General features: G+C 38.8%; 2 protein-coding genes across 4 annotated transcripts in view; both read right to left on the bottom strand.

Annotated features, from left to right (window-relative positions):
- Window positions 1-1,448: 1,448 nt before the first annotated feature.
- On the bottom strand, window positions 1,449-9,428 carry ptgdsa (prostaglandin D2 synthase a). 3 transcript variants are annotated; one of them, XR_001858298.2, is made up of 8 exons: window positions 9,298-9,428; window positions 5,373-5,512; window positions 4,603-4,682; window positions 4,284-4,394; window positions 3,773-3,877; window positions 3,629-3,654; window positions 2,982-3,051; window positions 1,449-1,678 (listed from the first exon to the last, which is right to left on the bottom strand). XR_001858298.2 is itself a non-coding variant. In XM_017708142.2 (7 exons), the coding sequence occupies exons 1-6, from the start codon at window positions 9,388-9,390 to the stop codon at window positions 3,629-3,631; spliced, it is 555 nt and encodes a 184-aa protein (XP_017563631.1). In that variant the 5' UTR covers window positions 9,391-9,428; the 3' UTR covers window positions 1,449-1,678. The 3 variants fall into 3 exon arrangements, 2 of the variants coding, with proteins under 2 accessions (XP_017563631.1, XP_017563632.1); XM_017708142.2 differs by lacking the exon at window positions 2,982-3,051; XM_017708143.2 differs by lacking the exon at window positions 2,982-3,051 and having other exon boundaries at window positions 4,603-4,679.
- Window positions 9,429-16,241: 6,813 nt separating this feature from the next.
- slc27a4 (solute carrier family 27 member 4) overlaps window positions 16,242-20,779 on the bottom strand; it is a 29,244-nt gene continuing 24,706 nt past the window's right edge. The window contains exons 12-13 of the mRNA XM_017708196.2: window positions 19,241-19,387; window positions 16,242-18,598 (exon numbers count right to left, since the gene is read on the bottom strand). Of these exons, the coding sequence (XP_017563685.1) occupies window positions 18,441-18,598; window positions 19,241-19,387 (305 nt within the window). The 3' untranslated portion in view covers window positions 16,242-18,440. The remainder of the gene's footprint in view (window positions 18,599-19,240; window positions 19,388-20,779) is intronic.

The following is a 20,779-nucleotide window of genomic DNA, read 5'->3' as shown; positions in this document are numbered from 1 at the left end:
ACTATCAGCTCAGTTGGTGGAATCAATTTGGCATTTGAATCTGTTGTTATAAATATTATTGGTATTATTATTAGTGATTGCACATTGTAAAGCAATACACAACACCTATACATATATATATATACATTTATAGGTGTTGCGTACAACACACGCACACACACACACACACATACAGAAATCTGTTATGAACACCCTATTTACCATGTACAATACCATAGCAACTATCAACAACCACTTAGCAACCCTGTAGCCAGAGGTGAAATATTTTACCCAAGGTAAAATATTACTCCAGTAAAAGTAGAAGTCCTTACTCTAGACCTCAACTTGAGTAAAAGTACAAAGTATTTGGCTTCAAATGTACTTAAGTATCAAAAGTAAAAGTGTAATTATAACTCTGATGTCCTGTTAGCATTTTTGTAACAAGACTCGCTTCATGAACTCATTGTAGGTGAAAATCCTCCAGTGTCTCTCTTGGTAAACCAGTCTTTTAATAGAAGGTCATTAATTAGTGACAATGACGTCTATTACAATGATCATAAGCACAAAACACTGAAGGTAAACAGTTTCCATCAGGGAGAACCGAATGGCTCTGAAATCACTTTTTACAAGCAAGCAAAGTTTCAGTTTAAGATTACTTTGTAAATTAGTTACAAGCTGAAAGAAAAACTTGCTTTAAATACAGGTTCACAAATAAGTTTTCCTTTACTGTATTGATCTGTTGGTCTCTGTTCTTAAACATAAACATGTTCTCTGTCTCTGTTCTTAAACATAAACTAACCGAAACTAATTTACTATAAAATGAAAGTGTTTGTATGAATTCAGAAAAAAGAAACATGCCAGTCACGTGAGTAAAAAGTAAGATATTAGACTTTGAAATGTAGTGGAGTGAAAGTAAAAAGTCGCTCAAAATGGAAATAATTAAGTAAAGTACAGATACACGAAAAAACTACTTAAGTACAGTAACGAATTACATTTACTTAGTTACTGTCCACCACTGCCTGTAGCAACCACCTGGGATACCTTAGTCATTGCCTAGCAACACCCTATCAACTACTTGGTATGCCATAGAAATCATATAGCACACCACCTGGGACACCACAGCAACTGCACTGCAACATCTTAGCTAACTTTAAGCTGTGCAGTCACGCATGTTCCTAAGGAAGTGTACTTTTAAATATAAAAATATAACATATAAAATGCACCATACATTTGTTATGTTTTATTTTCCCCCATTATGTTAAACTCATCTAATAATAACAGTAATTGTGTATTAAGATGAGCAGAGTTCTCTGCACTGTTCTCTGTAGAGGAGGTGTTCACTTATTTTCATTCAGAAAAACATATGATTTAGCGCTCAAACTTTTGCACATGACACACACACACACACACACACACACACACACACACACACACACACACACAAAGAGAAACATACGCAAGCAGGCTGCTCAGAGGAGAAATCAAACTGTATTTTTATACAGTTCCATTAGCAAAAGTTACTACAGAGTAATTTGACAATTTAGCAACTGAGTTACATCTAAGACAACAATGCAGGCTGTCAGTAAAGTTTCATACTGTGAAGTTCTTCCAGGTTGTTCAGCTTATTCAGTGAAGAAAGTGTAGATATTTGCTGGCTCATGATGCACTGCGCCATCATAATGCCCCAAAGAGACAGACTCTGGAAAAAATGAAGCATAAATATTATGCCATTTGTGTTCATGTATTTTTGATTATATGTTTTTTTTTACAATAGTAAATGTATGCTTCTGTTTTGTTATTGTTTGCTACACTTTGTCACATCTTTGTGTAAATATGTACTACAACAGTAACACCATACACATTGGTCATTTTATCAGAAACACCCACCATATGAGTACACTTTACTGACTGTAGCTCATCTGTTGCTCACATTTACAGTTCCCCTTTACCCTGATCATCAATGGAAAGGGAACACCATAGGACCACTGCTGACCAGATATTATTTGGGTGGTGGGCCACTCTGAGCACAGCAGTCACACTGACACAGTAGTGGCTTTCTAGTGAGTGTTGTTTGGCCACAACAGGTATCAGACAAAGGCAGTGTTTCTGGAATTTTTACACTGTGTTCACTGTTCTGTTCAACACATCTACCTTTGTAGTGGTACAGTTAGAGACTGTAGCTCATATTTTTCTATGCACAATTTTCTCATCAGCCATAAAATGCAATGTTCACTTGTTTTAGAGCAGCTTTAGAGCAGCTCAACCGCATTTCACACACACAGAGAACCATCTGTGTCTTAGTTAATCTGATAACAGAATTGGGGGAGGGGGGTATTTTATTTGATTATATTTAGGAAAACTAAGTGATTTACATTCTGCTGGCAAAATGGCCACTAGGGGTCCTGTAGAACTAGAGAATTGTAGAACAACCCACTACTGAAATGTTATTTGGTCAGTGGTGGTGCTATGATGATCATGGTCCATTGATGAATTGGGTAAAGGGTAGATGATAAATTGTGCAGTAACAGATGGGCTGCAATCAGTAACTGTAAACCTATAAAGTGCAGCTATGTGGTAGGTGTTTCTTTGGGCACTTCATGTGCTGTTTCTATTATTTTATACTCCTGTATGGACCATTCTGTCAAATTAGTTCAAATTGCAGTCCTATAATAAAAAAAAAAAAAATGTAGAAAATACTAAGTATTCAGACCTTAGACATTTACATGGATTATGTTATGATTTATTTAAACCCAAGGCATTAATAGAGATAGTAACAAGCTAAATATGTACAAAATCATAATTTACAGGGTTCTTCTCATTGGGAAGTGTCTGTCCAAAAACCCTAATCTCCAAATTTACACATTTAAAATGACATTTAATATTTTTTTCAAGTTGTTTTTAAAACAATCTTTCTGATTTCTTTTAAAGTGAATTTGAAAGATTTAGATGTATTAGGACATTAATTCTTAAATAAAAAAAAAAAATTTACAAAAATGCTGTACCTTATACACTAAAGATGAACAGTTTTAGTGCATAGGTGGATCTCTGTTCCTCATGGCTGTCCCTCAAATTCTGAAAATCAGTGTAACACATTAAAGAACTGTCACTACCGAAATAATTATTTTCTGCAATTATGTAAGCTTTTCAGTGTTTTATTGAAAAACAATATGATTTTGTGTGTGTACAGTTGTTCAAAGCTGTGTTTGCTAGTCATGTACTGTCCAGTGTTTGTAGTTTCTGCAAAAAATTTTGCTAAAATTTCCATGATTGAAACAGTCACTACTGAAACATTTGGTAAAGTTTGGTCAGGTTATAATTGATTTGGAATGTTCAATCATATGTTTTAATAAATTAAACATAAGGTATAGAGTCACTCAAAGCAAAAGGATTGTAGTCATAAATCAGAGCTACTTAAAAGATCAAAATGTGTTTTTAACTTTGTCCTTGAACAAATTTGGTAGAATGATCCATATCAGTTCAGCACTGTTGCTACTGTTGTCCCCAAAATGAATCTCTATCCAGCTACTTTTGCATTAACATTTATACCAAATTTTTAAAATTCCCACACTATTTGTTCCATCATCTTTTTACTGTTAGGAGAATCATACAAATAGGTGCCTATGGGGACATGAAAATAGTGTCTACTCACCTACTGTCCTGAAGGAGGGCAGTTGTCTAAGTAAAGGTAAAAAGGAGAGTTAAAGTAGTAGAATTTTTTGAATGAATGTATTTATACATACACAATAGGCCTCATGTTTAACATTACCAATGTAGCATATATTTGATCTCTCACCTGCAGGTGGTGATGGGGTCAGAATGGACCGCTCAGGGAAACCCTGCTGCATGGCATACTTTTTGAACTTCTCAATCAGCTCAGATCTCAATGTCTGGGTACGTCCTAGAAGGAGAACAAAGGCATTACACTGTCAGAAAAAAGGTACATTTTATGCCCTCAAGGTGCAAACAATGTGAATGTACACTCAAAGGTACAACATGGCCCTTTAAGTCCAATTGTGTACCTTAAATGGATTTTAAAGGTACAATATGTTTATTTTTCTGAGGAAATGGGTATATTTGTAGATATTAATATCTTCTCATGTAGAAAAATTGAAAATAAAAAAACATGAAGTTTAGATTAAAAAGTGTAATTGCAACAGAATACGGTACAATTGTGTTGTATATAGGTGCTTAAGTAAAGTTTGCACTGAGAGCTTCATTGTCCATCTAAAAATCAACATACCCTTATGAGACATACACATTTATATCTGTACTTTATACATCCACACTGTAAATTCTTAGCTTACCATACAGAGACACTTGAGTATACTCCCTGTTGAACTTCTTGTACTTGAAAAGCAAAGCATACTCGGTGTAGTTAGTCTCCACTATTGTGACATCCTTCATTATATTGTGACCTGCAATATAATCATATCAGAAGATTTGGGTTACAGATCAAGACTTCCCTAAATGATAAAAATAGAGTTTTATTCAATAATTAGTTAAATGAAGTGTAACCTTAACAATCTAATCTGGAAACTGAACCCTAGATGCTAGTCACATTTCTGTTCTTTTGAGGTGCAACAGGACTCAGTCCTAGGATCACTGAAAATGTATAGTACTAACGTGTGCTAAAGTACGTGAACACTCCAGGCACGGCATTCTTCATGTATGTGAACATTCTGCTCTTGCAGCCTGTGGATCTGCTGATAGACACAGGAGCAAATGTTTACACACGCACACCACACAAAGTATAGCCAGCAGCACAATGAACATTGTAACAGAAAAAGGAAGTATTTGGTGAAAGAAAAATCTAATTTGCACAATTTTACACTTACCCAGAAGTGGTTGATCATCCAAGACTTGTTTTGCTTTTTTAGTTTTAGTTTTAGTTTATCATCTACTGGAGCTGCAAGGCTAATGTTGCTAACACACAATGTAAGTCACCCATATCTTATCTGTAAATATGTCTCTAAGACTTCTATTAACCCTATTCCAGATTCTAATTAAGGTTTTGCAGACTTGTTAATGTGAAACTTTAGACAGTTTAGACAACAGCTGTCCTTCTTCTAAGGAGAAGGCAGAATTCACCTGTTGCGCTTGTGTTTATCTGTACAGTGAAGTTTTATTCATTTTCACAGTTCACAGTATGTCATACTGTGTCATAATCTATATCAACAAATCTTAAAAATAAGACAAGGATGTGGTTTGAGAAGATTGAGAAAGTTTTGGGGATGTATTTACAGCAAAGATTTGGGTGACTATTGACTTCTACTGTTTGTTAGCAACATTAGCCTCACAGGCTTAAGATTTTGAAAATGGCTCTATGTAGCACCAAAAAGGGTTCTTCAACTGTGTTCAGGGAGAAACTGTCAAAAACAGATAATACCACTTACATCATTTTCCACATAGTCATATTGACATCACCATTGTCTTTAGGTTCCACTATTCCCATATTGATTGTGAGCCTGTTTCTGAACAGTGCAAAGCTTGAGGAGTCATCAGCCAGACCCACACGGTACCACTTCCCTGCAAACTGAACACAAACGTGTACATACACAAATTATGGAGAAAAAGAACACCAGGACAACATTTTGTTGACTCTACAACATCTTAGAAGACTCTAGAACAGTGAAACTCTCTATTGCAGTTCTGGGGACCCCATTGCTACCCAGTGAATTACAGGGACCAATACACTATATGGACAAAAGTATTGGGACACACCTCTTTATCACTGAATTCAGGTGTTTCATTCAGTCTCATTGCCACAGATATATACAATCAAGCACCTTGCCATGCAGTCTGCCTTTTTGTAAAGGAATTTTATAGAGCTCACTGTGTTTGAGTGTGGTACTCTAATACGAAGTCACTATTGCAAGTCAGGTTACAAAATTTCTTCCCGCCAGGAGAACATTACCTGCCTGACTGCATTGTGCTGACTGTAAGTTTGGTGGAGTAGGAATAATGCTATGGGGTTGTTTTTCAGCAGTCGACATAGACCCCTTAGTTCCAGTGAACAGAAATCTTAATACCAAGACATTTTCAACAGTTTTATGCTTCCAACTTTGTGGGAACAGTTTGGGCAAGGCCCTTTTCTGTTCCAGCATGACTGAGCCCCAGTGCTCAAAGCAAGGTAAATAAAGGCATGGCTGAGAGAGTCTGGTGTGGAAGACATTGACTGGCTCACATAGAGCGCTGACCTCAACCCCATCGAATACTTTTGGGATGAAGTAGAACGGAGACTGTGAGTCAGGTTCTTTCGTCCAACATCAGTGCCTGACCTCACACATGCTCGTCTGGATTAATTCATCAAAAATTACCACAGACACACTCCGAAATCTTGTAGAAAGCTTCCCAGAGAAGTAGTAGCTGTAAAGGTTGCAATGGGGCATAATGTAATGCCTATGGATTTAGAATGGGATGTCATAAAAGCTCCTGTAGAGGTGAATACTTTTATCCATATAGTGTAGCTGTATTTAACCATGCTATTATGTCAGATTGCTCTTTTGTCACTGCTACAATAGAATCTTTTTTGGGATTATATGTACTTTGCAACTTTCTGAAATGTTTTGTCTAATATTCTTAGTGGGAAGTATCTTGTATCTTCAGGCTAACTCAAATAATGCTTGATTTGTAGCTGTCAATATGCCATGACTGAGAAAAGAAAACAGAAAAACTAGAAAAAGGAGACTGAAACTGGGCATCTGTCCAGGAGATGTAGAACCTATGTTGATGGTTTAGTAAGTCAAAAAACAAACAGGTAATCCCAACCTTTTTTCACCTAATTTTCAACCTTGATCATATGGCCAATGCTGTCTAATTGGCCTTAAATCTGTCTAGGCCAGAGAAACAGAAGGCAAAGAACCATCATCTCTTTATTGCAAAACAACCTTTAGACAGATCCTTAACACGAGGGCTGTTCAACTCTATTAGTGCTGCAACTGCTGTTGAATTTAAATGCTGCACTACTGAAGATAGAATCTTACCAAACAGGTGGTGAGGAAAATTGGAGGACACCAGTCATTGTAGAGATTTCACACAAATATTGTTGTCTTCATTATATTTCAAACCAGTTAAACCACACATAGAAACCACATTAATATAGAATCAGCAAAAACTGGATATCCTACTCCAGACTCAGGTGTTTCCATCAACCACAGGAAAAAAAAAAGAAGAACAAACAAACAAACAAAAAAAACAACAAAAAAACCCCACTAGGGCAGACTATTCCAACAAACCCAAACATTACGTAGGTGTGCCATGCCTGTTTGTGACTGTTGGGAAGTTATTAAAATGTTCGTTCCCATTCATTTGCTTTGTCAGCACTTTGACTGAACTTCTTGATGATGTAGCAACTGTAAATAAAGGATCTGACTGTTTAAACAGAGTATCTGCGCTTTCTGAAGAACCAAGAGGCAGAAGTGAGTTAGTAAAACTGTGTGAGTCTCCCTTAAATTGACCCACATTTATTACCCATTGAATGATAGACTAGATGGTTTGAACCCTGTTGTTATGCCAAATTGGTTTTCTTGACACCGGTCCAGTGAAATCATTTCATCTACTGCAAAGCTTTCTGGAATAACTTTACTTAGAAGTGAACTATCTTGTATGTTCCACCTCAAAAAAAAAAAACTTTAGTGCACTCACTAGAGAAAATGTGAACTTACTGTCAATTTCTTCTTGTTTTTGGCACAAGTTTTTGAACTGCTATCATTTCTTGTAGTTGTTTAGTGATTTTGGGGCTCTAGACAGGAATGGGGCCCTCATTCCTTATTTAACATCAACATGAACATGTTTATTATAGCTTAGGTTTTCATAGGTGCGCTAGGCAGCCACCTACCTTTATCTAGCACAAAGACCCTTGGTCTCAGGTTGAACAATACAGGTTAAGAGTAGTGAGACCACCCTTCATCATAATTTCCAGTCAAAATGGTGATTTATTACATTTTATTCTTCATCATAGGAATATCAGTTTTTTGTATTTATTGTGTCCACACTTCATCACAGCTTCTACTCTTTTCAGGAGACTCACTTTCAATTTCTCAAAGAAATATTTTTTTCATACCTCCAAAGCTCAGTCTTAGCAGTTGGTTGCATTTTTCTGCTTCTTACAATCCAAATAATTCCAAACACATTCTGTGATGTTGAGGTCTGAACTCTGCGGTAGTCAGTCCTACCCACTGCACCACCAGGTCACCCTGCAATAAACTGGCTCTTTCCTTTTCTCAGTAAGAGCTTCTTGACAGCTACACATCCTTTCAGACTCATAGCGCTGAGTTGTCTTCTCACAGTGGAAAGATGAGCAGAAACAGCTGTTGATTTTTTAAAAATCTGAAGCAGCTTGATTTTCTCTTCTCTCTCAAAGATTTAAGCTTTAAGTACTGTTTATCTGACGGGGGCAGTGTTGGTGTCCCATTTTGTCTGCAGCTTTTAATCTTTTTTTAATCATTTAATTATGGAAATTATTTTTACTTGTTTTCCTTTGACTTTCCCCTTCCTAATGCAAGTGAACTATGTCTAAATAAATAAATATGTCCTGAATATCTCCTAAAACATGAATAACTTGTACTTAATGCTGATGATGAAGGGTAGTCTATGACTTTTGCACATTAATGTATGTATATATCAGTGAAATGTTAGTAAATCATTACATCATTTCAATTAGATGGTTCAGGTGGACCAGGACTAGAGATTGTAGAACCAATCAAGTTTAGTGAGGTTTTTCTGCTTTTTTAGAAGAAATGGTTCTTGGAACTTTATTCGCACTCAGAGAAGTTTTTTTAGCTAGAGAAGAACTTCATTACACATTTCATGCAATTCTTTGTTATTTGTTTGAATTGAAAAGTTGATGTTCCTGTTATTTTTTAAAACATTGAAATGCTTTCATACACCCTGAGTCAAAGAATCTCCAAGCAGTTCATAATCTTATACATTTGACTCCTACAGTCATATGCGAAAGGTAAAATGGCATGTTTGGGATTTTAAGTGAAAATCAGTGACACACATCCTATGTTCATTTTAATGCTCAATTGCTGTTTTTTTACTTTAAGATATTGAGAAAAAAAGACATAAAATGGTCTGTGAAAAAGTCATCGCACACCATGATTTATGTTTTTCTAATATGCCAACTGAGATCATTGTAGAGGGTTTCATTTAGAAAATCAACAAAACCTGTAATCTGACCATGGGTGTTCAGACTTCTGCATATGGCTGTATAAGATGGTGTAACGTACCATTATATATTACACTGTTTAGTAAAGTATCTTTAAAAATTCTGGAAGTGACCAAAGACACATAAGGCAGCAATGAAGTTTCTCTCACCTTCTTAATGTCAAAGTTTTTCTGAGGCTGGATGTCTCCAAAGGTGTCTCTCAGGAGCACGGCCAAAGCGATGGTCGCAAGGATAAACTTCATGGTCAAAGGAGAACAGTGGACCAGAGCCAGGAAAACAGAGCAGCTCAAGCAGCACTGAGCACCAAGAGCTTTTGTAAGATTGTGCCAGCCTGCACAGCTCTGCCCCAACCAACCCAGCCAATCAGAGACATGGACAAGCATCTAACAAAGTTACTTTTCATGGAAAGGTAGAGCTATACGGAAAAAGAAATAACCAGTCAAAGCACACACTCAGCATGTTTCACATGGAGTACATATTTAACAGCTAGAGAGCTCTGCTTTTTCCACTAACTCTGGATCAGACTCTGGTACCACTGTTTACTACGTATATTTGACATTTTAGACACAATCTTCACACGGAGGATAAATTTATATTCTTCTTTGCATGTGTAGTCCTTTATCATTTTGTTAAATTATCTGAAGTTCAATCAAGTCACTATTTTAAGGCAACCAGGTTACTAACTCTTTTAAGTTAAATCATGTTACTCAATGTACAGAAAATGAACGCGTAAGTGAAAGTATGGCACTGTTTCAAACTCTTACTCAGTTAAAAGTAGAAGTAAAACTGTATCTACATTTGAACATACTCACATATGTGTCCATTCTACTAAATCAGTTCAAACTGCGGCCCCAGAGTAAAATACACTACCAAGAAAACAAAGTCTTCAGACCTTACATGGTATTTCAAGGATTGTTATGATCTATTTAAACACAATGCATTGGGTTTAATTGGGATAGTAATAAGCTAAATATATACAAAATCATTTAGAGTGTACTTTCTGTTGGAGGTGGCTGCCCCAAAGCCTAACCCCTAAATTTGGAAACATTTGAAAACAATACTTAACATTTTTTCCCTTTAGATTTATCATGAGTGCAATTAAAAAAAAAAAAAGCTTTCCCATGTTTCATAAAAACATGCAAGAGTTTTAGTCCGTTGGCAAGGCCTTATTGTAGTCATGCCCCTACATTTTAGAGCAGGCAGTGAGACTGCATCCCTCTCCCTCATGGCCACATGAACCACTTTTCCAGTGCATGGTAACAGCTTGACTTGACTTGACTGTATATATATGTGTATATGTGGGGTTGGTTAGTGTAGTGGTTAACACCTCTGCCTTCTACACTGCAGACTGGGGTTCAATCCCCACCTGGGTAAACATCCTACACTATACCAATAAGGGTCCTTGGGCAAGACTCCTAACGCCGCCTTGGCCTCCCTGTGTAAAATGATCAAGTTGTAAGTCGCTCTGGATAAGAGCGTCAGCCAAATGCCATAAATGTAAAATATACCACTGCATATATATTAGTACCTTCTCAGTGTAGTTGGTCATCAATAGTGATGCCAAATGAAACTGCCAAGATATGACGGAGACAATTTTGTTCAGTAGAGACTGATGGCAGCATGACAAAAGACCACTGACAAAAAAGGGAGAGTTTGAGAAAAACTACATCAGAGTTCATATGATGAGACAAATCCAGTTGCGCATAAAAGGCGATGCAAGAGGCTATGCTAACTTGGTAGCTAATGTTAGGATATGTGTATAGCGATTCTTTCCGACCAATTAGTAATCTGCAGCATTTTTCCATCAACTTTTAGTATCGGCTCAGATCGCTTGGAACCTCAACAGATATGATACCAAAAAACTACTGGGTGTTGGTAACCAGGCATCAACTTTTGCCTGATGGAAAATCAAAAAAGGCGAGTAGAGTCGACTCGAATCGAGTCGGTAAGCGCCTTTGAAGAATCCCATTGTTTTCATCGTGTCCCAAAGTCTAAAAATCAGACTGATCAGCATGGATCATTAAGACTTATTCCTACCGAAACACATTTTCTGCAATTAAGTACACTTTTCAGTGTTTTAATGAAAGCTATTATGATTTTATGTGTGTACAACTGCTCAAAACTCTGTTTGCTACTCTTGTACTGGCTGGTATTTTGAGCTCAAAATAAAATATGTTATATTTCCAAAAGTATTTGGTTGTCTGCCTTCACACGCATATGAACTTGAGTGACATCCCATTTTTAATATGATGGTTTAATGTGATGTCGGCCCACCCTTTGCAGCTATAACAGCTTCAACTCTTCTGGGAAGGCGTTCCACAGTGTTTAGGAGTGTGTTTATGGGAACGTTTGACCATTCTTCCATAAGCGCTCTTGTGAGGTCAGACACTGATGTGGGACGAGAAGGCCTGGCTCGCAGTCTCTGCTCTAATTTGTCCCAAAGGTGTTCTATCAGGTTGAGGTCAGGACTCTGTGCAGGCCAGTCAAGTTCTTCCACACCAGACCTTGCTCTGTGCACTGGTGCACAGTCATGTTGGAACAGGAAGGGGCCATCCCCAAACTGTTCCCACAAAGTTGGGAGCATGAAATTGTCCTAAATTTCTTGGTCTGCTGAAGCATTAAGAGTTCCTTTCACTGGAACTAAGGGGCCGAGCCCAACTCCTGAAAATCAACCCCACGCCATAATCCCCCCACCACCAAACTTTATACTTGACACATTGCAGTTAGACAAGTACCATTCTCCTGGCAACTGCCCGAACACTGCTCTAGAGTCCAGTGGTGGCACTATGCGCCACTGCATTCAATGCTTTGCATTGCGCATGGTGATATAAGTCTTGGATGCAGCTGCTCGGCCATTCCATGAAGCTCTCTACACTGTTCTTAAACTAATCTGAAGGCCACATGAAGTTTGGAGGTCTGTAGCGATTGACTCTGCAGAAAGTTGCCGACCTCTGCGCACTATGTGCCTCAGCATCCACTGACCCCGCTCTGTCATTTTAAGTGACCTACTATTTCGTGGCTGAGTTGCTGTTGTTCCCAATCGCTTCCACTTCGTTATAATCCCACTGACAGTTGACTGTGGAATATTTTGTAGTGAGGAAATTTCATGACTGGAGTTGTTACACAGGTGGCGTCCGATCATGGTAGCATGCTGGAATTCCTGCTCCTGAGAGCGACAATAATAATTTCTACTAATGGAATATTATGTTAGCACTAAGCTAAACTAAGAGCTGTTCACGTGAAGACTTTGTGGCTGTTCTAGATTAAACATAAATGTTTAAAGCTTGCAAAACATTTAATGTTTAATTTGATGCTTCTAACAGACATTTAAACAGATCTTACCATTTCTATTTAACAACGAATTGAAACCCGGTTAGCCTACTGCTCATATTCAGTCAATGACGTATCCAGAACTTCCAGAACACCTAGAGGAAGTTTTCCTCACAAAATTGGTCCCACCCATTAGAAATCAAAACGTGATTGGTTGATTCCACTTCCTAATTATGCTGGGGGTTAATTTGACTATTTAATCCCTCACCTCAGCTCTCAGTTCAGTCCACTCAGAATTGAGAGAAGCATGGCTGTGTCAAACACTGTCCTGACTGAGGAATCTTCAAGTTTCAAGAATTTAACACTTTTCATTTATAGAAAAGCAAAAAAATAAATAAATATTAATACACGTGCAGAGTTTAAATACACAAGTAGTGATATTAAATAAAAATGAACTAAAATTGCAGATATGCATTTATTAAAGAAACCATTCCTCCTTTTCTGAAGGCCAAGGCTGCCCTCTGAGGTTTCTCCTCTAGTCTAATTAAATCAATAAAATGGATAAGAACTGAACTGAAAAAGAGAAAATGATGCATTCATTCTGAGATTTGTGACCAGAACTCTGAAGGTTTAAATTGTAACTGAGTAAAAGTACAATTGTTAAATTTCAGTAGTACTAAATATAAACCTTCCAAAAGCATTTTCCACCCCTGGTCCTCTTCAGATCTTCATAGAAGTAATGAATTTTCACAGCTGGCAATAAAAATACCCACCAACACAAGTTTCTTTATTTTTTATTAATATTGATTTTCAGATGCCATGTTTTGTTTTTCTTCTTCAGAGCATGATTTACAGCTAAAGTCTTTGAGACAAGAGGACTTCAGTGCGACACTGCACACCTCACACACCTCCACACACTTCCACACACTTCCACACACACACACACACACACACACACACACACACACACACACACTATACTAACCGAGCCACCGGCCTAACACTCTTTTCCCTTTTCTGATCTACAACTGCAAGATGTTGTTCCTGAGTACCAAACAGAAAACAAGAAACATCAAAAAAGGTGCATTTATGACCAGCAGACTGATTACAGTGACAAGATCAATGTTAAATTTTCAGAATGGAAACAAAATGGACATTCCTGCTTCCTAGGCAGCCATTTTAGTAGTTATTTTTAGTCATCCGCAACATGCAGAAGTTTCCTGGTGGTCTGAGGGTTTAGCACCACACATGTGGCTATAATGTAGAGTCCATTAGTGAGTACTTGAAGTAAACCATTTTTTTGTGATAAAAAAGGGCAAGTATATGGCAAAGCTCAATTCATTGGTGAAGAAGCAAACATCTTTAGTTTAAAACAGTCAAACGGAACCAAAGGTCATTTCAAAAGTGTTCATCTCCACAAACTGCTAGGCTTGCTAACCCACAAATGCAGCTTCTGCAAGCTAATCCCTCCTTGGTCCTGTGCAGCAAATAAAGCTAACATAAAAAAAGTGTCTGCTCACAGCAAAATGCAAGTCAAGATATCAAACACAATTAAAATATAATTTATGATAAGAAAAAAAAAAAAAAAAAAGACATTGGTACATCAGCAAGAATTTAGCCATTCTGAGCTGTCAGTGTTTATGGAATGGAGCTGTACAAGTTTTTAGTCAAAACAGTGGTAACCGCAGCCCCTGCAGGATGAGAGCTGGAACTGCATCCTGGTTTTCCCTCAGCCCATACGTGCTTTACAGAATTAAAAAAATGAAATAAATACTTTTTTAAAAAAAATATCACACTTGCTCCCACATTCATTTGAAACCCCCTTCAGCCTGAAAGCAGATAACTTGAAGCTGTGTAGTCCTAAAGCTGCACTATGTAAGATTTGTTAAAAGTCAGGAGACAAAAAAACCCCCCAAAAAAACCAACATAACAGTGTGTGTGCTGTTGTGAGTCACCCAGGAAAACCTGAAATAATAATTTGAAAAGTCAGAGTCGTAGGGGAGCTGTTTTGGAACACAGCGTATATCTTTACTTATTCATGTCACACACAACCTCAAAAAGGCAGTCTTTCTTGATGTTTAGGTTTCAAAGGCAAAAAAATAAAATTTAAAAAAAAAAAAATCAACATCATGATGTCATCGTCGTTGTCAACAGTCGATATTTCACCTACATATTCAGAAGATGTTTAAGTTTTGACTGAGTTCTCTATAAAAACTTCCAGATCTTAATTTGGAAAAGAGGTCTTCTGCACATTGCATGCAGTTACACATTCCACCAGAGAGGTCTCCAAATCCCCAAAACTTACATAGTGCAGACTGAAATGTTGGACAACTTAATGACATTTGGGATCAGCTTATTCAGTCTATGATTATTCACACTTATTTTTTGCATTTTGCTTTCACAGTTAGACAACTAGTTTCCTGACTTCACTGAAACACAGCTGCAAGAATACGACTCAAAGACTTCATTCATTTTTTAAATGGGATTTCTTCCTAGGAGTTGCAGGTCATCACGGTCATATCAAAATCTCAATTTCCCCCACCCCATTGTATTTTTAAACATCAGCTGCCATTTACATTGTGTGAATCTCAAAAGTTTCTGATCGGAGCTGTAAGGTTTTGTTACGACAGTGTCGCATGTATGCAAGTTTGAGTGCTTATGAAAGAAGATGAGCTTCTGGAACTGCGAGTTTTACTTGTGAGAGGCCTCAGCTTAGTTGTCTACAAAGACTCCTTGCTGTCATAGGACTGCATGTGCACCTGTACGCACACGTGCAAACACACAATTTTTCACAGCTGAGACAGAAACCCGAGAAAAAGGGATAAAGCTGATAGCTTTGGGTCAAGTCTCAAATCTGCCTTAGACTGTGAGCTAATGCGTGCCTGCCCTCTCTCTCACTCACCCAGAAGAATGACAAGAGAAAAGGAAACTAAAAGAGAACAATACACGTCCAGTCATTACATTTAAGAACAAAGTCACCAATCTCTTAAGAACAATTTAAATGACAAAAAAGGAGTCGTAGTTCAGACAGTGGAGTGCGGTAGACGGCATGGCTGCACCTGATGGGCCAAAAACTGGGGCCTGACCAATACGGAAAATGACAGATACAGAGCAAAAATGTTCAAAGAACTGATCATATTGGGCAGTATGATTCAATATTTTTATAGTTATGTTAAATTTTTTATATGCCAATAGTTTCAGTTAACTAGTGCTTTGGGGGCACTCAGACAATGCAATATTAATGTTATTGTGATCAAGAAAATGCCTTGAAGTACCGTGATATTACATGATTGCCACATGACCATACCCCTAGACAAATCAACTCTTTAAAGTGTGCACTTCTTTATTGTCTGTGAAGCAACACTCACGGTGACTGAAAATCACCCCTTTGGCCTGAGAAACAGGCTTAAGATGCGCAATTAGGTTGAAAAACCTAACATTTTGTATTAAAGGAGCGCTCTACGTCATCCACATCTGAACAATAATTTTTGAGGATGCCTTCGCTCTAGTCAGTCATCCAACATGGAGACATATGTTTCATTTTTTCTGTATTTTATTCCCAAAAATGGTCATCATTTATTTTTAAATTAACATTTTCCAATGCCTATCAATTTGTACTAAATCAGGCTGTTTTTGTTACTGTGGCTTTAAGACTGATAAACTTAAGTGATCTCTGCTCTGACTGGCTGTCCTGTTTCCTTATTCAAAAAGCACAAGAGCTGAAACTTCCTTAAAATAACTTGTAGGCTGAATATGTGGACATATTTAAATGAGTTGGTTCTTGTAACATTACAGAAACTATGAAGTCAAAATGCTCTGTTTGTCTGCAGCTCAGTTTCCATAAGTACATTTCAAAATTTAAAAAATGTTTAGATATTACTCCATTAAAACTCCTTTACTTAAAAAAGTGAGGGAAATTCGGTTTCATATAATATGGGGCCTTTAAACAATAAAGATATGTGGATGGATGGATGGATGTTTTCAGTTCTTTTACATCAACATCCTATCCTCTTGCTAAAGGTCAGGTCTGAATGCAAGATGTATTTCAATTCCTCATAATTGATTGTTTTTCATGTGAGAGGCATAAAATACAAAACAAGCCAATAATGATCAGTATTTCCTCAGTGTGATTTTCACTAAGGTCTGTGGAACCTTAATACTGGCCGATATTATCGGCCAACCAGTAGATCAGTCAGGCCCTACTAAAAACCTTACGACCTCAATGACTAATGCCATCGTTGCCCTGGCCTTAACTGAGGGTTCAAAGTTTAGAAAAAAGACCATTGTGCCCTCCTGCTCACCCCCAAATAACACATCTAACCATCTTCCCTTTGTATTGAATTTGATTCAGTGAGGGCTCTGGCAATAAACAAAAAGTGTGACTCAGACTAACGCAAGAGCTGTCACAAGAAGCCGTTTCCTCTCATGTGCACATTCACACTCATACACACACGTATGCACACAGATATAAATAAATTAACAGGCGTAATCAGTGATAACGGGGAACAAAAGGGGAAAATCCGGTCCGCTGCTTCGGCGAGAATATAGCTACCCAACGTTTTCGCTCCCACTGTCACTATTAAACATGATATTTTGGCTAATGAGGAGATGTGTGACTGGTTTCTATATGGAGCTTTGGGGTTGGAGACTGAAATGAGTGTTGAATAGTGGGGGGAAAAAAAAAAAGATACCATGATAATGGGGGTATCTACAGGGACACACACAATGGACGGAGTGAGTGTGAGTTCAAACAGAGGTGCACCAGAGGAAGTAAAATAAAATCTAAAGGGAAAGTCAAAGGGAGGGGGCACAGCCAAACATGACTCAGCATGTTTAGGACAAGCAGAAGGGGCCTAGGAAGTGGACAAAGCAAGTCGCCAAAAGGTAGAGAAGATGGAATTAGACAGTGAGGGGTTATGGAGAAGTGGATTGGGACCAGGCCTGTAAGACCAGGTGCTGAGCTCATAGTAAGGCACAGTGCTCTGTTTGTGTTGATCATTCATGATGCTGCAATTAAAACACAAGATAAATGGGGTGGTAAGAATGACGGAGCAATTGTGTTCCCCTTCTTCTCTTTTCTCCTTGCCAAGCTCGCTCAGCCTTGAGGGGACACTGCTACGAGATGGTGGCGTTCTGTAGCACCGGAGCGTTGTATTCCTCTCCCAAGCCTCCATGCAAAGACTTCTAGAGAAATCCATGTGTCAAAACAAAATCGAAGCACACTCTTTGAGCCCAGTCTGCACAATGCTACTGCACACCGCGTGTACATTCCATACATTCCATACGTTCATACGCTATCACCAAAAGACATAAAAAAAAATAAAATAATAATAATTAAAAAATAATAATTTATGCAATGTTTTTCCACACCAAAACAAACAAAGACTGCCCTCTACAGGTCTGGAGGAGTTAGCCAGGCACAGTTTTGGCAAACATACAGCACACAGACAATGTAGCACGCAGGCTTGATGTTTACAACACACTTACATACTGACTTGTAAATAGATGGTAAACTACTCTACAACTTAAATATATTTGGTGCATGAATAGAATTAAATAAATAGCATTAATTGAGTCTTTTTATGGCTGTCTATTGCTCTGCCAGGGCTGGACTGATATTGCACGATAATCCATGCAGTTTTGGTTACATCCACCATCTCCATAGCTGAGCAGAAGCAGGGCTTTAGGGTGCACTCAAGTCGACACTTGATTTTAAACCCCTATACTGAATAGACAGAAAATGCCCTTTTTAAAAAACCATTTGGGCGGGCCAGCAGCCATTGTGCAGATTAGGCAAAGGAGCAAAACGCCTCAGTGTTTGTGTGTCTTAGTCCACGTGCCGTTCCACGCGACGCACTCCGGCTGTCAGAACGGACGAATGGGATGGGGAACTTGAACGTGACTTTGAATGTGTTCCTTTTGCCCCTCACTGTGGTTGCTGAGGTAACGAGGGGCGGGGTACAGAGGAGGGAGGGGGAGAAGGCGGGGTTTTTATGAGGAAGTGGCGGGGTCGGCAGTGGCCTCACAGTTTTTGCTTTCCTGAGACGATGCTACGGTGGAGTTCTGCATCCAGCTCCACGTAGCGTCCCTTACTACAGTCCAGGAAACACAGCCTGTCGGACACCACAGACGGGTCAAAGCCCTCTCTACGCAGGTCCATCTTCTGGAACTTGAAGGTCCCTGAGAGGGAGAAAGACAGGGCAGAGAGAAGCAAAGAATTAATACTGCATTCTCAGGCAGACCCAAACTGAGAGACAGAGCAAGAGCGAGAGAGAAGACAGACAGATTTGCATTGTATATTACTCCTGTTATTATTTCCCAAGGCTGGTTCATGGTTTGGACCAAAAAACAAAAAACTTGGGATACCACACCACAGACCAGCAACACTTTACTAACCACCTGGGATACCACAGCAATGGCCTAGCAACACTTAAGCAACCACTTGGGTCTCCACAGCAATAGTCTATGAACATCTTAGCAGTCACCTGAGATAACACAGCAACACCTTATCATCATGGTGGACTCCATAGCAACAGCCCAGCAACATTTTTGCAACCACCTGGGTTACCGCAGCAATGGCCTAGCAACATTTTAGCAGTCAGCTGGGATAACACAGCTACATCTTAGCAACAACCTGGGTTAGGTTAGCAATGGCCTGGTAACACCTTGGCAACCCATTGATTTTGGGCTAAACCTTTGCTTTAAAAAACAGTGTGGTTTTGTATTTTTCACCCTTGATTAAACATGACTCAACATTCTTGAAAACTGGCCGGTGTAGAAGTCTCCCTGGACTGGAGCAACCCGAATGCACAAGAATCTCACCTGTCTTGTTGACTTCTGGCAGGAAGCGTAGGAACACGGGCCGTGCATACACAGGCAGGGCCTTCTCCAGCTCCCTGCTAAACCTCTCCAGGTCTGTGGTGTTGTCTGGGTCTGCAATGGCTGCCATGCCAGCCTTTCCCTCTGCACCTGAAGAAGAGTAGCAACAAACATTTAAGCAACATTTAAAACTTCATTGTGATCCATTAGTCTGAAGGGGGTGATTCCAGCACGGTCTATACTCCTCTACTATGTAAATGGTTTTGGAAATTTACATTTTATTTCCTAAAGCAACACAGCTTAATTGAATAATCGTGAGATCAGATTTACGGATGAAAACACCGCCCCCCCCCCCCCCCCCCCCCCCACACACACACACACACACACAATAACAGCTTCAATGCTGTTGTTAAAGAAGAGCATTTCGGGGCTATAACAGATTAAATCAGGTAAGCAGAGTCAGGAACTGAGAAGCAGCTGCTGAGTCACTCTGGATTACAACAAAGCGGATAAGAAAGGAATGATCACGGGCTTGCCAAATCATTAGTGACTGAAAGAAACAGGGAACCGTTTCCCAATGTAAACTCAACCACAGGGTTTGCAGAATTCTAGAATTCTATACACATGCACCTGCTGGATACTGCCTTTCAGTGGCACTAAAAAACTCTCCACCAGACTCTCAGCTATGTCGTAAAAGTGGGGGTTGTTTAGGCCTGGCAGATGCACTCTGGAAAAAGCCTAAAAAGACTGACTTGTTAGAAGCTACAGCTAAAATCAAATGAGACAGATTGGAAACCAAAGAATCATGAAAGTATCTTATGTTGCTAAATAAGAAACTCAGACAGCAAAATGCAGTGATGTTCATCAAACAGTAGGTAATTCACTAAAGTAGCTACTAAGGTCAGCAATCTCAATTTCCCATTTCTTGCTATTTGAATACAAATATGTAAATAGTATTTGTATAATGAAATGAGACAAAATTGTTATGGACAGTGCATATAGTTGTCAAACAAGGTGAATAATGTTATTTAATATTCTGCCAGTCAAATGTCACAATGATAATTCAGTTGTGCAAATCTTTTTAATGGAAATATTTCCATATATAGCTTTAGACGTCACAAAGTGTCAGCAATATCAGCTGCCTGCATGCCCATATTCTCTTCTTGGCACCCTCAATAAAAAAATGGCAAGAAAACACAATTATTTTGCTATTTATACCAACAGGCACCTAAAATGAGTGATATCCCTACATTCACAAAACCACGGCCACTGCTCCTGGGACCAAACACTAGAATCCTGATGGGTGGATGGGATCCAGGCAGAGCAGCAGAGAGCTCAGCTGAGCTCAGCAGTGTTACAGTGGCACAGCACAGAGACTCTCGACCATAAAATCACACACAGCCTTGTAAAGCATCACTGCAGCTACAGCAGACTGCACTGCTCCCGCCAGCAGAGCCGCATTATACAACTCAGCCTTCCACTTCAGAAAACATGCAACGCCTTTAACGCAAGGAAGTGTCAGATATGATCACATCTAAACCA

The sequence above is a fragment of the Pygocentrus nattereri genome, chromosome 18 (genome assembly GCF_015220715.1).
Source record: "Pygocentrus nattereri isolate fPygNat1 chromosome 18, fPygNat1.pri, whole genome shotgun sequence".
Classification (NCBI taxonomy): Eukaryota; Metazoa; Chordata; class Actinopteri; order Characiformes; family Serrasalmidae; genus Pygocentrus; species Pygocentrus nattereri.
This window is presented reverse-complemented; position numbering and strand designations above follow the sequence as displayed.